The sequence below is a fragment of the Sorex araneus genome, chromosome 3 (genome assembly GCF_027595985.1).
Source record: "Sorex araneus isolate mSorAra2 chromosome 3, mSorAra2.pri, whole genome shotgun sequence".
Taxonomy (NCBI): Eukaryota; Metazoa; Chordata; class Mammalia; order Eulipotyphla; family Soricidae; genus Sorex; species Sorex araneus.
Genome location: NC_073304.1, coordinates 146978261 through 146992041, shown reverse-complemented (window position 1 = coordinate 146992041; position 13781 = coordinate 146978261). Strand labels below are relative to the sequence as shown.

Here is a 13781-nt window from a genome sequence, read left to right as displayed (position 1 = left end):
GCGTGTTAGCCACTAGGGGGCACCAATGAATAACTTTTCAACAAGATCTTGAAGCAGTTTCTAATTTATGTCTCAGAATCACACGTGATTGGTTCTTTGGCATCTATATTTTTAAGCTTTTTCACATTATAGTTTATCCACTGATAGTTCTCAATTATTCTCATATCCTCTTTGTTCTCTTTTTTAAAAAATTTTTTGTTTTTTAATGAATCACTGTGAGGTAGTTACAGATTTACAAACTTTCGTGCTTACATTTCAGTCATACAATGATCGAGTACACATCCCTCCACCTGTGCCCATTTTCCACCACCAGTGGTCCCAGTATCCCTGCCACCACCGCCAGCCCATTCCCCCCATCCCACCCCACCTCTGTGGCAGGGCATTCCCTTTTACTCTCTCTCTCCTTTAGGGTTTTGTGCTCTGTAATCCACATTATTGAATGGCCTATAGTCTGCTTTCGGCCCTCCAAACACCCTTAACTTGGTGGTCACTTCTCTATCTGAGCTACCTTTTCCCCCAGCATGTGAGGCCAGCTTCCAAGGTGTTGAGCAAAGCTCCTGGTACTTATCTCTACTATTCTTGGGTGTTAGTCTCCCATTCTGTAATTTTATATTCCACAGATGAATGCGATCTCTGTGTGTTTGTCTCTCTTTCTGACTCATTTCACTTAACGTGATACTTTCCATGTTGATCCACTTATATGTAAATTTCATGACTTCATCTTTTCTAACAGCTGCATAGTATTCCATTGTGTAGATATACCAGTTTCTTTTTTTTTAAATAAGAATTTTACTTTATTGAATCACCATGTGGAAAATTACAATGCTTTCAGTGCTTTCAGGCTTAAGTCTCAGTTATGCAATGCTGAAAAAACCATCCAAAAAAAAAAAAAAACCCCACACAGTACACCTCCTATCCCGCGCCGCCCGCCCCCCCCCCCCTTTGTAACTGATAAGTTTCACTTTACTTTCTGTTTACTTTGGTTACATTCAATATTTCAACACAAACCTCACTATTATTGTTAGTAGTACCCTACTAGAGTCAGACCTGTTGTAAAGAGAAATGAGGTTTTGGATTTCTGTACATTAGCAACTAAGTCCAGGGAGATTTCTTCCAGATATTGGATTATTGCAAGCTTGTAAACCCCATCTGTGGTCATCATAATATGGCGGTCACCACACCCTTCATCCCCGGAAAGGAAGAGGCGAGAGAGAAATACCTTTCCCCTCCTGGGCGGGTATGGGGCCGCGGCTTAGTTCTCAGGCTGGAAACATTCTGCGAGGAGCTGCCCGTGCCAAGAGAAGTTTAGCTGGGTCTGGATTCACGCTCTTGCAGCTGCGGAGAGGCCTCACACACGTGCAGCCCCCGGGATCACGTCTCGGTGGCCCCAAAGTTTCTTTAACTAGTCATCTGTTCTCTGTTTTTTTCCAGATTCTGGCTATTGTAAACAGTGCTGCAATGAACGTACAAGTGCAGATGTCATTTCTACTATACTTTTTGCATCTCCAGGATATATTCCCAGGAGTGGTATTGCTCAGTCAAATGGGAGCTCAATTTCTAATTTTTTGAGAAACGTCCATACTGTTTTCCAAAAGAGCTGAACCAGTAGGCATTCCCACCAGCAGTGTAAGAGGGTTCCTTTCTCCCATATCCGCGCCAACACTGGTTGCTTTTGTTCTTTTGGATGTGGGCCAGTCTCTGTGGTGTGAAATGATATTTCATTGTTGTTTTGATCTGCATCTCCCTGATGATTAGTGATGTAGAGTTTTTTTTATGTGCCTTTTTTTTTTTTTTAATTGAATCACTGTGAGAACAGTTACAAAGCTTTCAGGTATAAGTCTCAGTCATTCAATGAACACACACCCATGCCTTCACCAGTGCACATGTTCTACCACCAAGAACCACAGTATACCCCGCATCCCACCCTCCACCCTGTCTGTGTGGCAGTTGATTTTCACTTTCTCTTTACTTTGATTACAATGTTTCGACAGAAAACACAATTATTTGGAATTTTCCCAGCAATCAGACCTGCCGAAAAGGCATCATTTGATAATTTGTTTTCTATTGCTGATAATGAAGAGCAGATAATGTTGCACTGCTGCAACAGCGGCTGCACGGTTTTGGATTTCTGGTATTTTAGTAATTAAGTCCAGGAGAGATTTCTGCCAGAAGCAGCTGGGTTCTGAGATTGGTTTGTGTGCCTCTGGGATTTTGGCTGTTCAGGAGCGGAGGAGCCATTCATGGGCAGCCGCTTGGGCAGGTCATGTGCCTTTTGGCCATTCGGATTTCTTTATTGAGAAAGTTTCTGTTCATTTCTTTGCCCCATTTTCTGATGGGATTGGATGTTTTCTTCTTGTAGAGTTCAACCAGTGCCTTGTATAACCCTTATCAGATGGGTATTGGGTGAATATCCTTTCCCATTCTGTATACTGTCTTTTATTCGGGTCACTGATTCTTTTGAGGTACAGAAGCTTCTCAGTTTAAGATAGTCCCATTTGTTTATCTCTTTTCCCACTTGCTTGGTTATGGCATGTCATCTTTGAAGATACCTTTAGCTTCAATATCATGGAGGGTTTTGCCGACCTTGTCTTCAATGTACCTGATGGATTCTGGTCTGATGTTGAGGGCTTTAATCCATTTTGATCTGACTTTTGTGCATGGTGTTAGGTCGAGAACTGAGCCCATTTTTTGACATGTAGCTGTCCAGTTTTGCCAGCACCACTTGTTGAAGAGGCTTTCCTTGATCCACTTCACCTTTCTTGCTTCCTTACGAAAGATTAGATGATCATATACTTGAGGTTGTATGTCAGGATATTCCACCCAGTTCCATTGGTCTGTGGCCCTACCTTTGTTCCAGTACCATGCTGTTTTAATTATTACTTTTTTGTAGTAGAGTTTGCAGTTGGGAAAGGGGATGCCTCCCATCTTCTTTTTCCCATCTTCAATTTAAATAATTGCTTTAGCCTTTTGTACGGGATTTGTTGTTCCACATGAATTTCTGGAGTGTTCGCTCCATTTCTTTGAAGAATGTCATGTGTATCCTTATAGGGATCACATTGAATGTGTACAATGCTTTGGGGAATATTGCCATTTTTTCATTGTTCATTCTCCCAATCCATGAGCAGGGGATGTCTTTCCATTTCTTCATGTCTTCTTTTATTTCGTGGAGTAGCATTTTGTAGTTTTCTTTGTACAAGTCCTTTACCTCCTTAGTTAAGCTGATTCCAAGGTACTTGATTTTCTGAGGCATGATTGTTAATGGGATTGCTTTTTTCATGTCATTTTCTTCTCATTATTTGCGTATAGGAAAGCCATGGACCTTTGGGTATTGATTTTATAGCCTGCAACTTTACTATACAAGTTTATTGTTTCTAGGAGTTCCTTGGCAGATCCTTTGGGGTTCTTAGAGTCTTTTGTGCCTGAGTCACTGATCCTCTCTGATCCTTTTACTGAGGATCAGTCGATTACCTATAGTGACTGGCCAGAGTTCCAGCTAGTTGAAGAGGAGCCTTCAAAGCAGCTTCCAGGGCTTATCCTCCTTCTCTGCCACAGCGTCTTCAGTTGGCTTTCACTGTCCAACTTCAGAGGGACTGGGAAACCCATGCGTCTAGTTTGCACTTAAAAAGCTGCATTATGAGCTTTTTCAAGCCCATTAGATTGTATTCTCTCTCTCTTTTTCTCTTTCTCTCCCCTCTCTTTCTCTCCCCACTTTCTCTCCTCTTTCTCTCTCTCTCTGTCCCCCCTACCTTCTTTCCCTCCCCCCCTCTGATATATACACCTTTAAATTTCTCTGTGAATATTATTCTTTGTAATTTAAATGTGTGTGGGGACTGGTTTATTCATGCATATCTTTGTTTTTAACAAAGTAGCAGTGCACTATAGCACTGCAGTCCTGTTGTTCATCGATTTGCTTGACTGGGCACCAGTAACATCTCCGTTGTGAGACTTGTTACAGTTTGTGGCATATTTGATATGCCAACAACAGTGACAAGTCTCACAATGGAGATGTTACTTTGACAAAGTACACATTCAGAATGAATCTGTACTCTCAGAACCACCGTTTCTGAAACTGTGTTCCCAGCAGAGGGGTAGTTTCCAGAAAGAGACATGAGTACAGCATGTAAATATCAAACCTCATATCCACTTCCTGATAGAGGGCCTTAGCCTGGAGATTTAAATGTGTTACACAGTCTCAGTTCCCATTCAACCCAGAAAACTTGGAATATTTATACATCCAAGTTACTAATCTGGATGCTGAAATATTCAGAGATGAGTAAGGTAGTCTCTCTCTTTTAGAATTCATGTGTGAAGCACACTGCCTTCAGATATCAGAGGTGCATTGAATGGTGACATCCAGTCACATATAGTTAAGATTGGTGAAGAGGCATAGACTATGGCTCCAAATCCTGAGCCAACATGCATAAACTTGGTATCTACTGGGGAACTACTTAGATGCCTGATAAGCTACCTCTGAAGTCAAGGACCTTTGAAGTTTCCTTCTGTGCACCTTATGTCTGTCTGTGCTGATTGTAGATTAGGTTGTTTTATCTTGTCATATCTATGTAACAGAATCACAATCGCGATAGCCCGTTAATCACCGATTTTTCGGGTGGGCCCAGTAACATCTCATTTCGTCCTTTCCCTGAGATCCTAGAAGTCCATCTGGACTTGGCCCTCCCAATGATGTTGCACTGGGGTCTCTTTAGGGTCACGGGAATGAGATCCAACTTGTTACTGGATTTTGCATATGAATACACCATGGGAAGCTTGCAAGGCTGTCCCATGTGGGCAGAAGGCTGCCAGTTTCTCCCAAAGGGAGAAGCACGCTAAAGATATTGCGTGGCCGCGCTTGCATCACTCTTTTCTGAGAGCTTGCTTTTAAGTCTCTCTGGATGTTGGCCATTGATGGGATTACATACACCTAGGTTCCTCTGCCGGTACCTTCATGCATGAGGCCCATTATCGCAGCAAATTAAATGTAGAGCAGATATGAGAATCAAGTAGGAATTAGATTTACAAAAATGTAAAAGAACTTAAGTCTTTTCCCTAAACAAGGATTTTTGTTTCATAAAAGATTAGCTCAGATTATAGGCTTTTATTGTTTTTTAAATATATTTCTAATAAGATAGTAAATATTGATAGGTCTAACTAGCAAAAACAAGTTATTTCGGGATCCACAGTTTTTAAAAACAAAAAGACCTGGGCCCAGAGAGATTCTCCAGCAGGTAGGGCACTTGCTTCCCACATTACTGACCCAGGCTCAATCCCTGGCATCCCATATGGTTCCCTGATTCCCCCCGGTGCATGATCCGTTAGTGTAGAGCCTGGGGTACCCCTAAGGGCCATCTGTTATGGCCTAGAACAACAAAAAGAGTTCCTAAGGCCTAAAAGTTGTAAAATTATTTTAAAAAAATGGTATACCGGAGTGGTGCTCTGCCATGTGTTAAGTGTTTAAGATTATGTGTTGTGATTTTAAAATTTTATTTCTCTTACTCTTTCTTAAATCAGGCATATTTACATATATTTATTCTGGTTTCTGTTGATCCAGTTGAGCAAATTTTTCCTTTTTTATTGTTTTCTTTCTTTGGAATTAGGTCTGTAGTTAGTAATGGTTGAAAACCTCCAGCTCTTCAGTTACAAAGCAAAAGGTCACAGCTTTGACACTTGCTGTATCTTAGCATAGGTTGGATTTTCAGTGTCATTCTAACTTATTACCAAAGTTGCCTTTCTTTACAGTATGTAACTTTATAAACTACTGAAGGCCAGGGACTGTTTATTCTCAGATCCCAGAGTACTTTGTGGAAGATTATTTTACTCTTTCTCTAAACAAAGCAAATTGTCTGATACAGACAATGTATTTATGCACTAAAGCTGAAAAATGAAAGTGAATACATAAATATAGAAATTAGCAGGTATTTATTGGATTCCTATATATGTGTTGTGCTGGGATCTCTGGTGCTTATGTGGCATTAAAGATCCATGGGAGACAGTCCCATTGGTAGGGTGCATGCTGAACCCGGCTCTGTTCCTGGCACTTCATGATCCCTCCCCGAGCATGGCTGGGCTCAGCCCTGAAGACATGCCTCCTGGCACTTTTCTCCATTATGGTAGAGTTCCCGTTTCTGGGACACGCGTGTCCTGAGAGGCCCTGGCAGTGCTGCGGTGGCCTGGGTGGCCCAGTGCGGCAGGGCCCGAACAGTGTCACATCCTTGGCCCTTGCATGGAGCCAGTGACCTGCTCTACTGAGAACCGTCTCCAGGTGCCCTGGGCCTCCTGAGCACTGCTCCCCTTTCTCCCTCACCTCCAGCCCTGCAAAAAGTCATTTAAATAGATCTTTCTATTGTCCCTCAGAAGTCAGATAACTCATTGTAAAAATGTAGATAAGAGCACAGTTCGGGGTAGTGTCAGTAGCCTTGGAAGTAGTGGGTCGGGGAGGTAGGTCAAAGGGCTGGAGCACTTGGTTTTTGTGAAGAAGTACTGAGGCCTTCCCTGGCACTACCTGGTCCCAGAGCACCAGTGGGAGTGCTCCCGCCCCTCCCCCTCCAAAAAAAGTGCATACAGAGAGGGAGAAAATAAATGCATAAAATAAATGCAGATCTTGACTTGCAAATCAAAACCTATTTAAAGTCTGTTGTCTTTGACCTCTCCGTTTGCATGGGTGGATGTTCCCAAGTTTAAAGCATACAGACTTGTACTGTCTGGTATGTTTTTCACAGGCAAAAATGATACTACGATACTACAATAACAGTGGGCTGGTATTTTTTATTTGATTTATATATGGTAGATTTCCTATTAAGTATCCTTAGTTGTATGTGACGTTCCTTTATAGAGAAAGAACGTAGAACACAGAAAATCAGGGTTCTGTCTAGGTACCACCTTGTAGATTAGGAAAATGAGTTCCATAGACCTGGGAAAACTATTAACTTTGCCCAGAAGGGGGTAAGATTAGAACCCAAGTCTTCTACATTTTCTATAATGTTATGTATGTTAGACTGGAGCGATAGCACAGCGGATAGGGCATTTTCCTTGCACGCGGCCGACCTGCAGTTTCGATTCTTCCGACCCTCTTGGAGAGCCCAGCAAGCTACCGAAGAGTATCCCTCCCGCACGGCAGAGCCTGGCAAGCTACCTGTGACATATTCGATATGCCAAAAACAGTAATAACAAGTCTCACATTGGAGACGTTACTGGTGCCCACTCAAGCAAATCGATGAACAACAAAACGACAGTGCTACAGTTATGTATGTGGTATTGCCTTATGTGGCCTTGATGGTTCAGCATTGCTTTTTATATAGTTAGGTTCCCTGAAAGCTTTTATTCACAATCTAATAATTGGTAATTACAATTTAAGAAAGTGGTGTGGAACAGAAACAAATACCGACCTCCCCAGAAATCTCAGAATCTGAGTGAAACTTCACACTTGACTGCCAGTGATTGGCAGGTGATTCTAAGCTGTCTCCTGTTGGTCATTTTCCCTTTCTAAAATCTTTATCGTATCATTCAGGTGAGCAACTTCTTAAATAAACCCAGACTGCAAACCTCTGCCTGGCATATGGGGTATCAGAACGCTCAGTTTAATGAATTAGTCATCAAAATGCCTGAACTTCCCAGGCCGTTTCCTTATTCCTTCCTGGTACCACATAGCATGCACCGCACTTGATTGTTTTTCTCCTGAAAGGAAAACTCTTTGCGAGTAGCAGCCACTACTGACTCTAGTATTCTCAATGCTGATCCTTCAGTAATTGCCCAGTAAGATTTTGAAGGTGTGAACATCTGTTTTGTAGGCCTGTTACTACTTAGACTGTTTCTTTTTTTCAATAAAGGAAAATATTTGTATCTTAAAGCATTATTAATTTGATTACTTGTATCTCAGTCATTTTTTGGCCCTCAAATGCCTTCATTTGATTACAAAGAATTATTAAAGCATGTAATATGAACACCTTCCTTTATTAGTAACGGCATTTATATCAGTCAGTAATATGTAGTGGAGACTGTGCATAATGAAATGACCTTAGCTTCTTATTATAGTAAAAAAGCAGTTCCTAGGGGATAGTAAAAGATAAAATCAGGTCCATTTGTAAATTTAATTTACAGGGGTTTATTATAAGAGTTATGTATGTTCTTTATTTCTCTAGTTATAATCGCTGGTTATGTCAAGCCCGGTCGGAGGATCTGTCTGACATTGCTTCTCTAAAAGCCTTATACCAAACAGGTAACTAAATTTTTTTTGTTAGTTAAGAACCCTATCTACTAACCAGTTTGGGGAGACTTTATTTTTCCTTGAATTTGTCCATATTATCATAAAAAAGCTTTTGTTAGTAATAAAAATAGTTTTTGCCTATCCAATATTTAAAATAACAGTGCAGCATATAAAATTAACAACTTGTAACTTTGCATTGACCAATTTCATTTTTTTTTTCTTTTTGGGTCACACCTGGCGATGCACAGGGGTTACTCCTGGCTCATGCACTCCGGAATCACCCCTGGCGGTGCTCAGGGGACCATATGGGATGCTGGGATTCGAACCCGGGTCAGCCGCGCGCAAACGCCCTACCTGCTATGCTATCGCTCCAGCCCCCCAATTTCATTTTTTTGTACTGTCCTTTTTCCTTTGCATGTATGAATCCTTGGGTTTAGTTCCCAGCAACACACACACAGACACAGACACATGCACCCATGTATCCCATCCCATACTATACCACACACAGAGTTCCCAGCAAAAAACACATAATACCACACACAAACACTTTTTTTGCCTTTAAAAGTACCATATGTTTGCTCACAAATTCGGATCTTACTTAAGTATATATTATGCCAGGTTCTTAGATTATATTCAAATATATCTAAGTTATAATTCGGTTATAGATTTTATATTCAGTTAAATTTACTCATAGGCAAGACTGATTTCTATTTTGAATTCTATTTTTTTTTCTAGATTGTCTGTTTAAACCCACTTAAGCGGGTTTAAACCCAATTCCAAATTTTATATCAAAATGGAATAAAAATTGGAATTTGGTTTAAATACAAAGCTATTTCTGAAAAAAAAAATCTTTACTTCAAAAGCTTACCTTTGGCTATCCCAGATTAAAATACTTTAAGAAAACATTAAAATCCTTGTGAAGCTTAAAAAATAAGGTTTTTCCATAAGTAAAAGAAAGCTAAAGGTGAAGTTTGAAGGGAAAATATGTCAAAACCCAGGACAGATATAATCTTGAGGTCATTTCTGGGTGCTAATTGTATTTCCTTTTTCTAGGTGTTGATAACTGTGGCCGCACAGTGATGGTGGTTGTTGGAAGAAACATTCCTGTAACATTGATAGACATGGACAAGGTAAGCAGGAATTGGCGCCGTTTCCCAAATAAGGCTAACTTTAAAAGTCAGTGGAATATGAACTGAGAATTGGGCTTAAGTTATGAAGTGGAATGGAACTGAGTATCTGATGGAGTGGCAGTGGCAGGTGAGCCCGTGGGTCAACAAGTATTGGTCAGTAAGTTAGGGATTCGGTTCCACTCTGAGGGAGAAACAAAATAGTGGAACACCCAAATGTGATCTCTCACATGGAGCGTCTGTGTTTGAGGTATGATGGTAACTGGCAGGTTTTTGTTTGGATCCACTCAGTGTAAAACTTGGCTAGCCAGCTCTGTTAAGTCTTAAAAACTGAAAAATTCACTTTCAGCATCAATGTGAAAGGAAAAACCAGAGAAGTAAGTAGTTAACCCAAGATGGCATAATTGGAAAATAAAAGTAATAAAATGTTCAACTTGCTTATAGTCAAAGAAAAGTGAATTAAAATAACATTTTTGCCTTCAAAATTTGCCAGAACTTTTGAATAGCCATAGTTATCAAGGATAAACAAACTATCAGTGTAATCGCACTCATTGACCCAGAAATTTCATTCTTGAGAAGTTTTACTAAGGAAAAAGTCATAAATATGAAGTAGCTTTTGCCCCAAAGCTGCAAAGGATAATTGAGAATGAACATGTAGATCTTCCTAGAACAAAATTCATTAGAAACTAACTGCAAGGAGAAAGAATCATTTTAATAAGCATTCTTAGCCATGTAAAAAAAGATTTAAAGTATAAAGACCATACATGATTTTAAATAAAGTACTGTTGGGCACGGCTGGAGTGATAGTACTCTAGGGCTTTTGCCTTGCCTGCAGCCAACCCAGGTTCGCTCCCCCAACATCCCATATGATCCGAGCTCTCCAGAAGTGATTCCTGTCACACAGCCAGGAGTAACCTCTCAGTATTGCTGGGTGTGACCTATAAGCCTAAAAACAGAAAACACTAAAACACAGTTGTGCAAGCAGATAATTGTTTTCAGGTAGATCCTTAGACTTTTGGTCAGTCATGTTAACCAGACCTGTTGTGTTAATCCAAAATTGTTAGTGATTTAAATTCTTAACCTGAGATTATGGTGTATCCACAAAGGGAGAGTTTGAAGGATCTTAATTGTACTCTGAAGGGTGCACAGGAAGAGTAGTAACAGTTTGATAAGAACAGAAAAGATAACAAAAAGGCAAGAACAGAGGAAAGACTCAACTGATAGAAATTGTATCGTAATTAGGGTTTTTCTTTTTTGGTGCTCATTATATACTTAATCATCTGTATGACATTTTTTTGCGTTAATAATGAAATTGATGCAAATAAAAGCAGAGCCATGCATTTGATTCAGGAGTGTACTGCATTGTGGGCCTGGATATTCCTGCTCTTTCTTCTTGAACATTCTTGGGAGTTCCTCCTAGGGAGTTGTTGGAAAGAGACGTGCTGTTTTTTTTTTTTTTTTCCAACTGCTCTTCTCTATTCAGTGGTTATTTAATCCTAATCCATGTTAATTTAATGCCAGGGACTTCCCTAGAGGGAATCGGAAATAACTGATTGATAGTTCTTCAATGTTGCCTTTTGGTTTTCTCGTTCTCACTAGTGATAGATAGACAGCAGGTGGGACACTGGCCCTGCCTAGATGATGTCTCTGTGTTACGGAGAGAGTATTTTTCCAGCCCTTCTGGGACTTCTTAAATCTGACTCTGTCTGAGCTCTGGAAATGTGCTGGCTAAAGCTTTTCCTCACTCAGATCAGCATTAAGAGATTAAACCTGGGGACTGAAGTGATAGTAGAGTGGGGGGGCGCTGACCTGTGGCCAACCCAGATTTGATCTCCAAGACACCCTGAGCAGCTCCTGAGTGCAGTCAGGAATAAGACCAGAGCACAGCCAGATGTGACCCAAAACACAGAGAGGGAGAGAGAGAGATGGAGGGAGGGACGGAGGAAGAGAGGGAGAGGGGGGAGAGAAAGGGGGGGGAGAGAGATTAATCATTGGTTACAGAGAAAGAGAGAATTGGTAATGTCTTGTAACAATGTATTTTGGACATGTGACATAGAAATTAACCATTGGTAGCACTGTAGCGCTGTCGTCATTGTTCATCGATTTGCTCTGTTGGGCACCAGTAACGTCTCCATTGTGAGACTTGTTACTGTTTTTGGCATATCGAATATGCCATGGGTAGCTTGCCAGGCTCTGCCGTGCGGGTGGGATACTCTCGTAGCTTGCCTGGCTCTCTGAGAGGGACGGAGGAATCGAACCCAGGTCAGCCTCCTGCAAGGCAAGTGCCCTACACGCTGTGCTATCGCTCCAGTCATTGGTGAGAGAGATTAATCATTGGTAATGTCTTTTAAACATTTATTTTTGGATACATGCGACTCCCTGCCTCAGTTAGGACTGGGAAGGAAGGAATTTTAAGAGTGGTTGAAAGTCTTGGAGTTTTATTTCCGACTCTGATGTCGTTATCTCAGAGCGGGGCGACTCCGGCTTGTCTCCTTTCCTGTTACCTTTCGGAGTCCTGCCAGCTTTGTTTTCACATGGGTTTTCCCAGGGCATTGCAGTTGGCGGTTGTACTGGGGTCGTGGTTTTGTGCTGTTTGACTGATCTCGACAGTGTCCACCTTGACTCGAGCTCTGGCGTTTCCGCCCCCCCCCCCAACCCCTTCAAGTCCGTACATCTGTTTATGATGTCTCAAGATGTCCTTCCACTGGGGACTATGTGATCACTTTCTTCTTTTGAAAGAGAACTGAGAACTGAGGGGCCGGAGCGATAGCACAGCGGTGAGGGCGTTTGCCTTGCACACAGCCGACCTGGGTTCAATTCCCAGCATCCCATATGGTCCTCTGAGCACCGCCAGGAGTAATTCCTGAGTGCATGAGCCAGGAGTAACCCCTGTGCATGGCCGGGTGTGACCCAAAAAGCAAAAATAAATAAAAAAGAACTGAGGGGCCGGAGTGATAGTACAGCAGGTTGGGCACTTGCCTTGCTAACAGCCTAACTTGGATCTATCCCCAACACCACATATAGTCCCCTGAGCCCTGCCAGGGAGTGGAATCTGAACACAGAGCCAGGGGTAGCCCCTGAGCACTGCTGGGTGTGGCCCTGAATCAGACAATAATAACAAAAAAGAGAACGAGTGTCTGAGAGATTCGCCCACCCTGCACAGGGCCTACGTCAGATTGCTCTCCAGGCTGTTTCCCTCTTTGCTCTCGGCTCTGGGAAGGTTCCTGGGAAGTGTCCTCATGCTGGTTTCTCTGTCCCCCCAGGCACTTTTATATTTCATTCATGTCATGGACCACATTGCTGTGAAGGAATATGTGTTAGTCTATTTCCACACACTGACCAGCGAGTACAATCACCTGGACTCCGAGTTCCTGAAGAAACTCTACGACGTTGTTGATGTCAAGTTAGTCCTTTTTGCAACTTGTCAAGAGCAGAAAATAGCATCTTCCCTCTTGAGCAATCGAAAGCAGTACTGTATATTTTGTGAAAGGATATTTTATAGAACAGGTTTTTTTTTGTATGTGGAATAGATATTCAGATTATTGTTCCCATTTTAGTATTTGTGCTGCCAACATGAGCACTAGATATTCTGATCAATTTTTTCTTAAACTCCTTTACCTTGACTTTTATTTTAAAAATCATGTATAAACTCTCCTTTTAAATGCTTTGAGAAGGATTTGGGGTCATTACCAGTCTTTGCATAGAAAATAACCAAAAATGCCGTCTTCTGTTTATATGTTGTGTTAAATTTATCGTAATGTATTTCTAACATTTTATTTGTGCCAGTGGAGTATCAGTTTATTAATCCCAGAGATCCTATACTTAAAAATGCCATACTTAAAAATGGTTTACAAGGCCTGGAGTGATAGCACAGTGGGTAAGGTGCTTGCCCAACCTGCGTGGGCCTACAGGCCTGCCAGGAATGATTCCTGTGCACAGAGCCAGGAAGAAGTGCTGAGCACAGCCAGGCGTGGCTCAGATACAAACACAAAACTAAACAAAACTATAACACAGTGTTTGTTAAATACTTGACTTTGCTCTTCCTCTTGTGAAAGTGGCTCTTTCACAACCAAGAGAAATACTCTCCTGTAAAAGGGATAGGTTAGATACTGAAATGTTCTCCCACTTGTTCTTGAAATTTCACCTAAAATTCACAGTGTAATCAAGAGATGTTTGAGAAATCTTATTTCACATGTGTATATAATTCACACTCAAGCAACAGATGAATTGTCCTAAAGGTTGACTGGTTTCAAACATGACTAACACGGATCCTGTTTTGGTTTTGAATCAGGTACAAGAGGAACTTGAAGGCTGTTTATTTTGTTCATCCGACATTTCGCTCAAAGGTATAGTATATTTTGTTTTTAGCAAACTCATGAATTTAAATCCACCGCATACCAGCAAGGTAGATTTCAGCATCTTATTTTACAGTCACCATTGTGGCTACTAATTTT

At 41.3% G+C, this 13781-nt stretch overlaps 1 protein-coding gene across 4 annotated transcripts in view; it reads left to right on the top strand.

Annotated features, from left to right (window-relative positions):
• The window catches only part of GDAP2 (ganglioside induced differentiation associated protein 2), a 179616-nt gene that overhangs the window by 40338 nt on the left and 125497 nt on the right, over positions 1 to 13781 (top strand). For all 4 annotated transcript variants that reach the window (XR_008629100.1, XM_055129915.1, XM_055129916.1 and 1 more), the window contains exons 9-12: positions 8136 to 8212; positions 9254 to 9330; positions 12591 to 12730; positions 13619 to 13673. Coding sequence is in view for 3 of the 4 variants with exons in the window: in XM_055129915.1 (XP_054985890.1) it covers positions 8136 to 8212; positions 9254 to 9330; positions 12591 to 12730; positions 13619 to 13673 (349 nt within the window). In the remaining variant the exon portion in view is untranslated. The remainder of the gene's footprint in view (positions 1 to 8135; positions 8213 to 9253; positions 9331 to 12590; positions 12731 to 13618; positions 13674 to 13781) is intronic.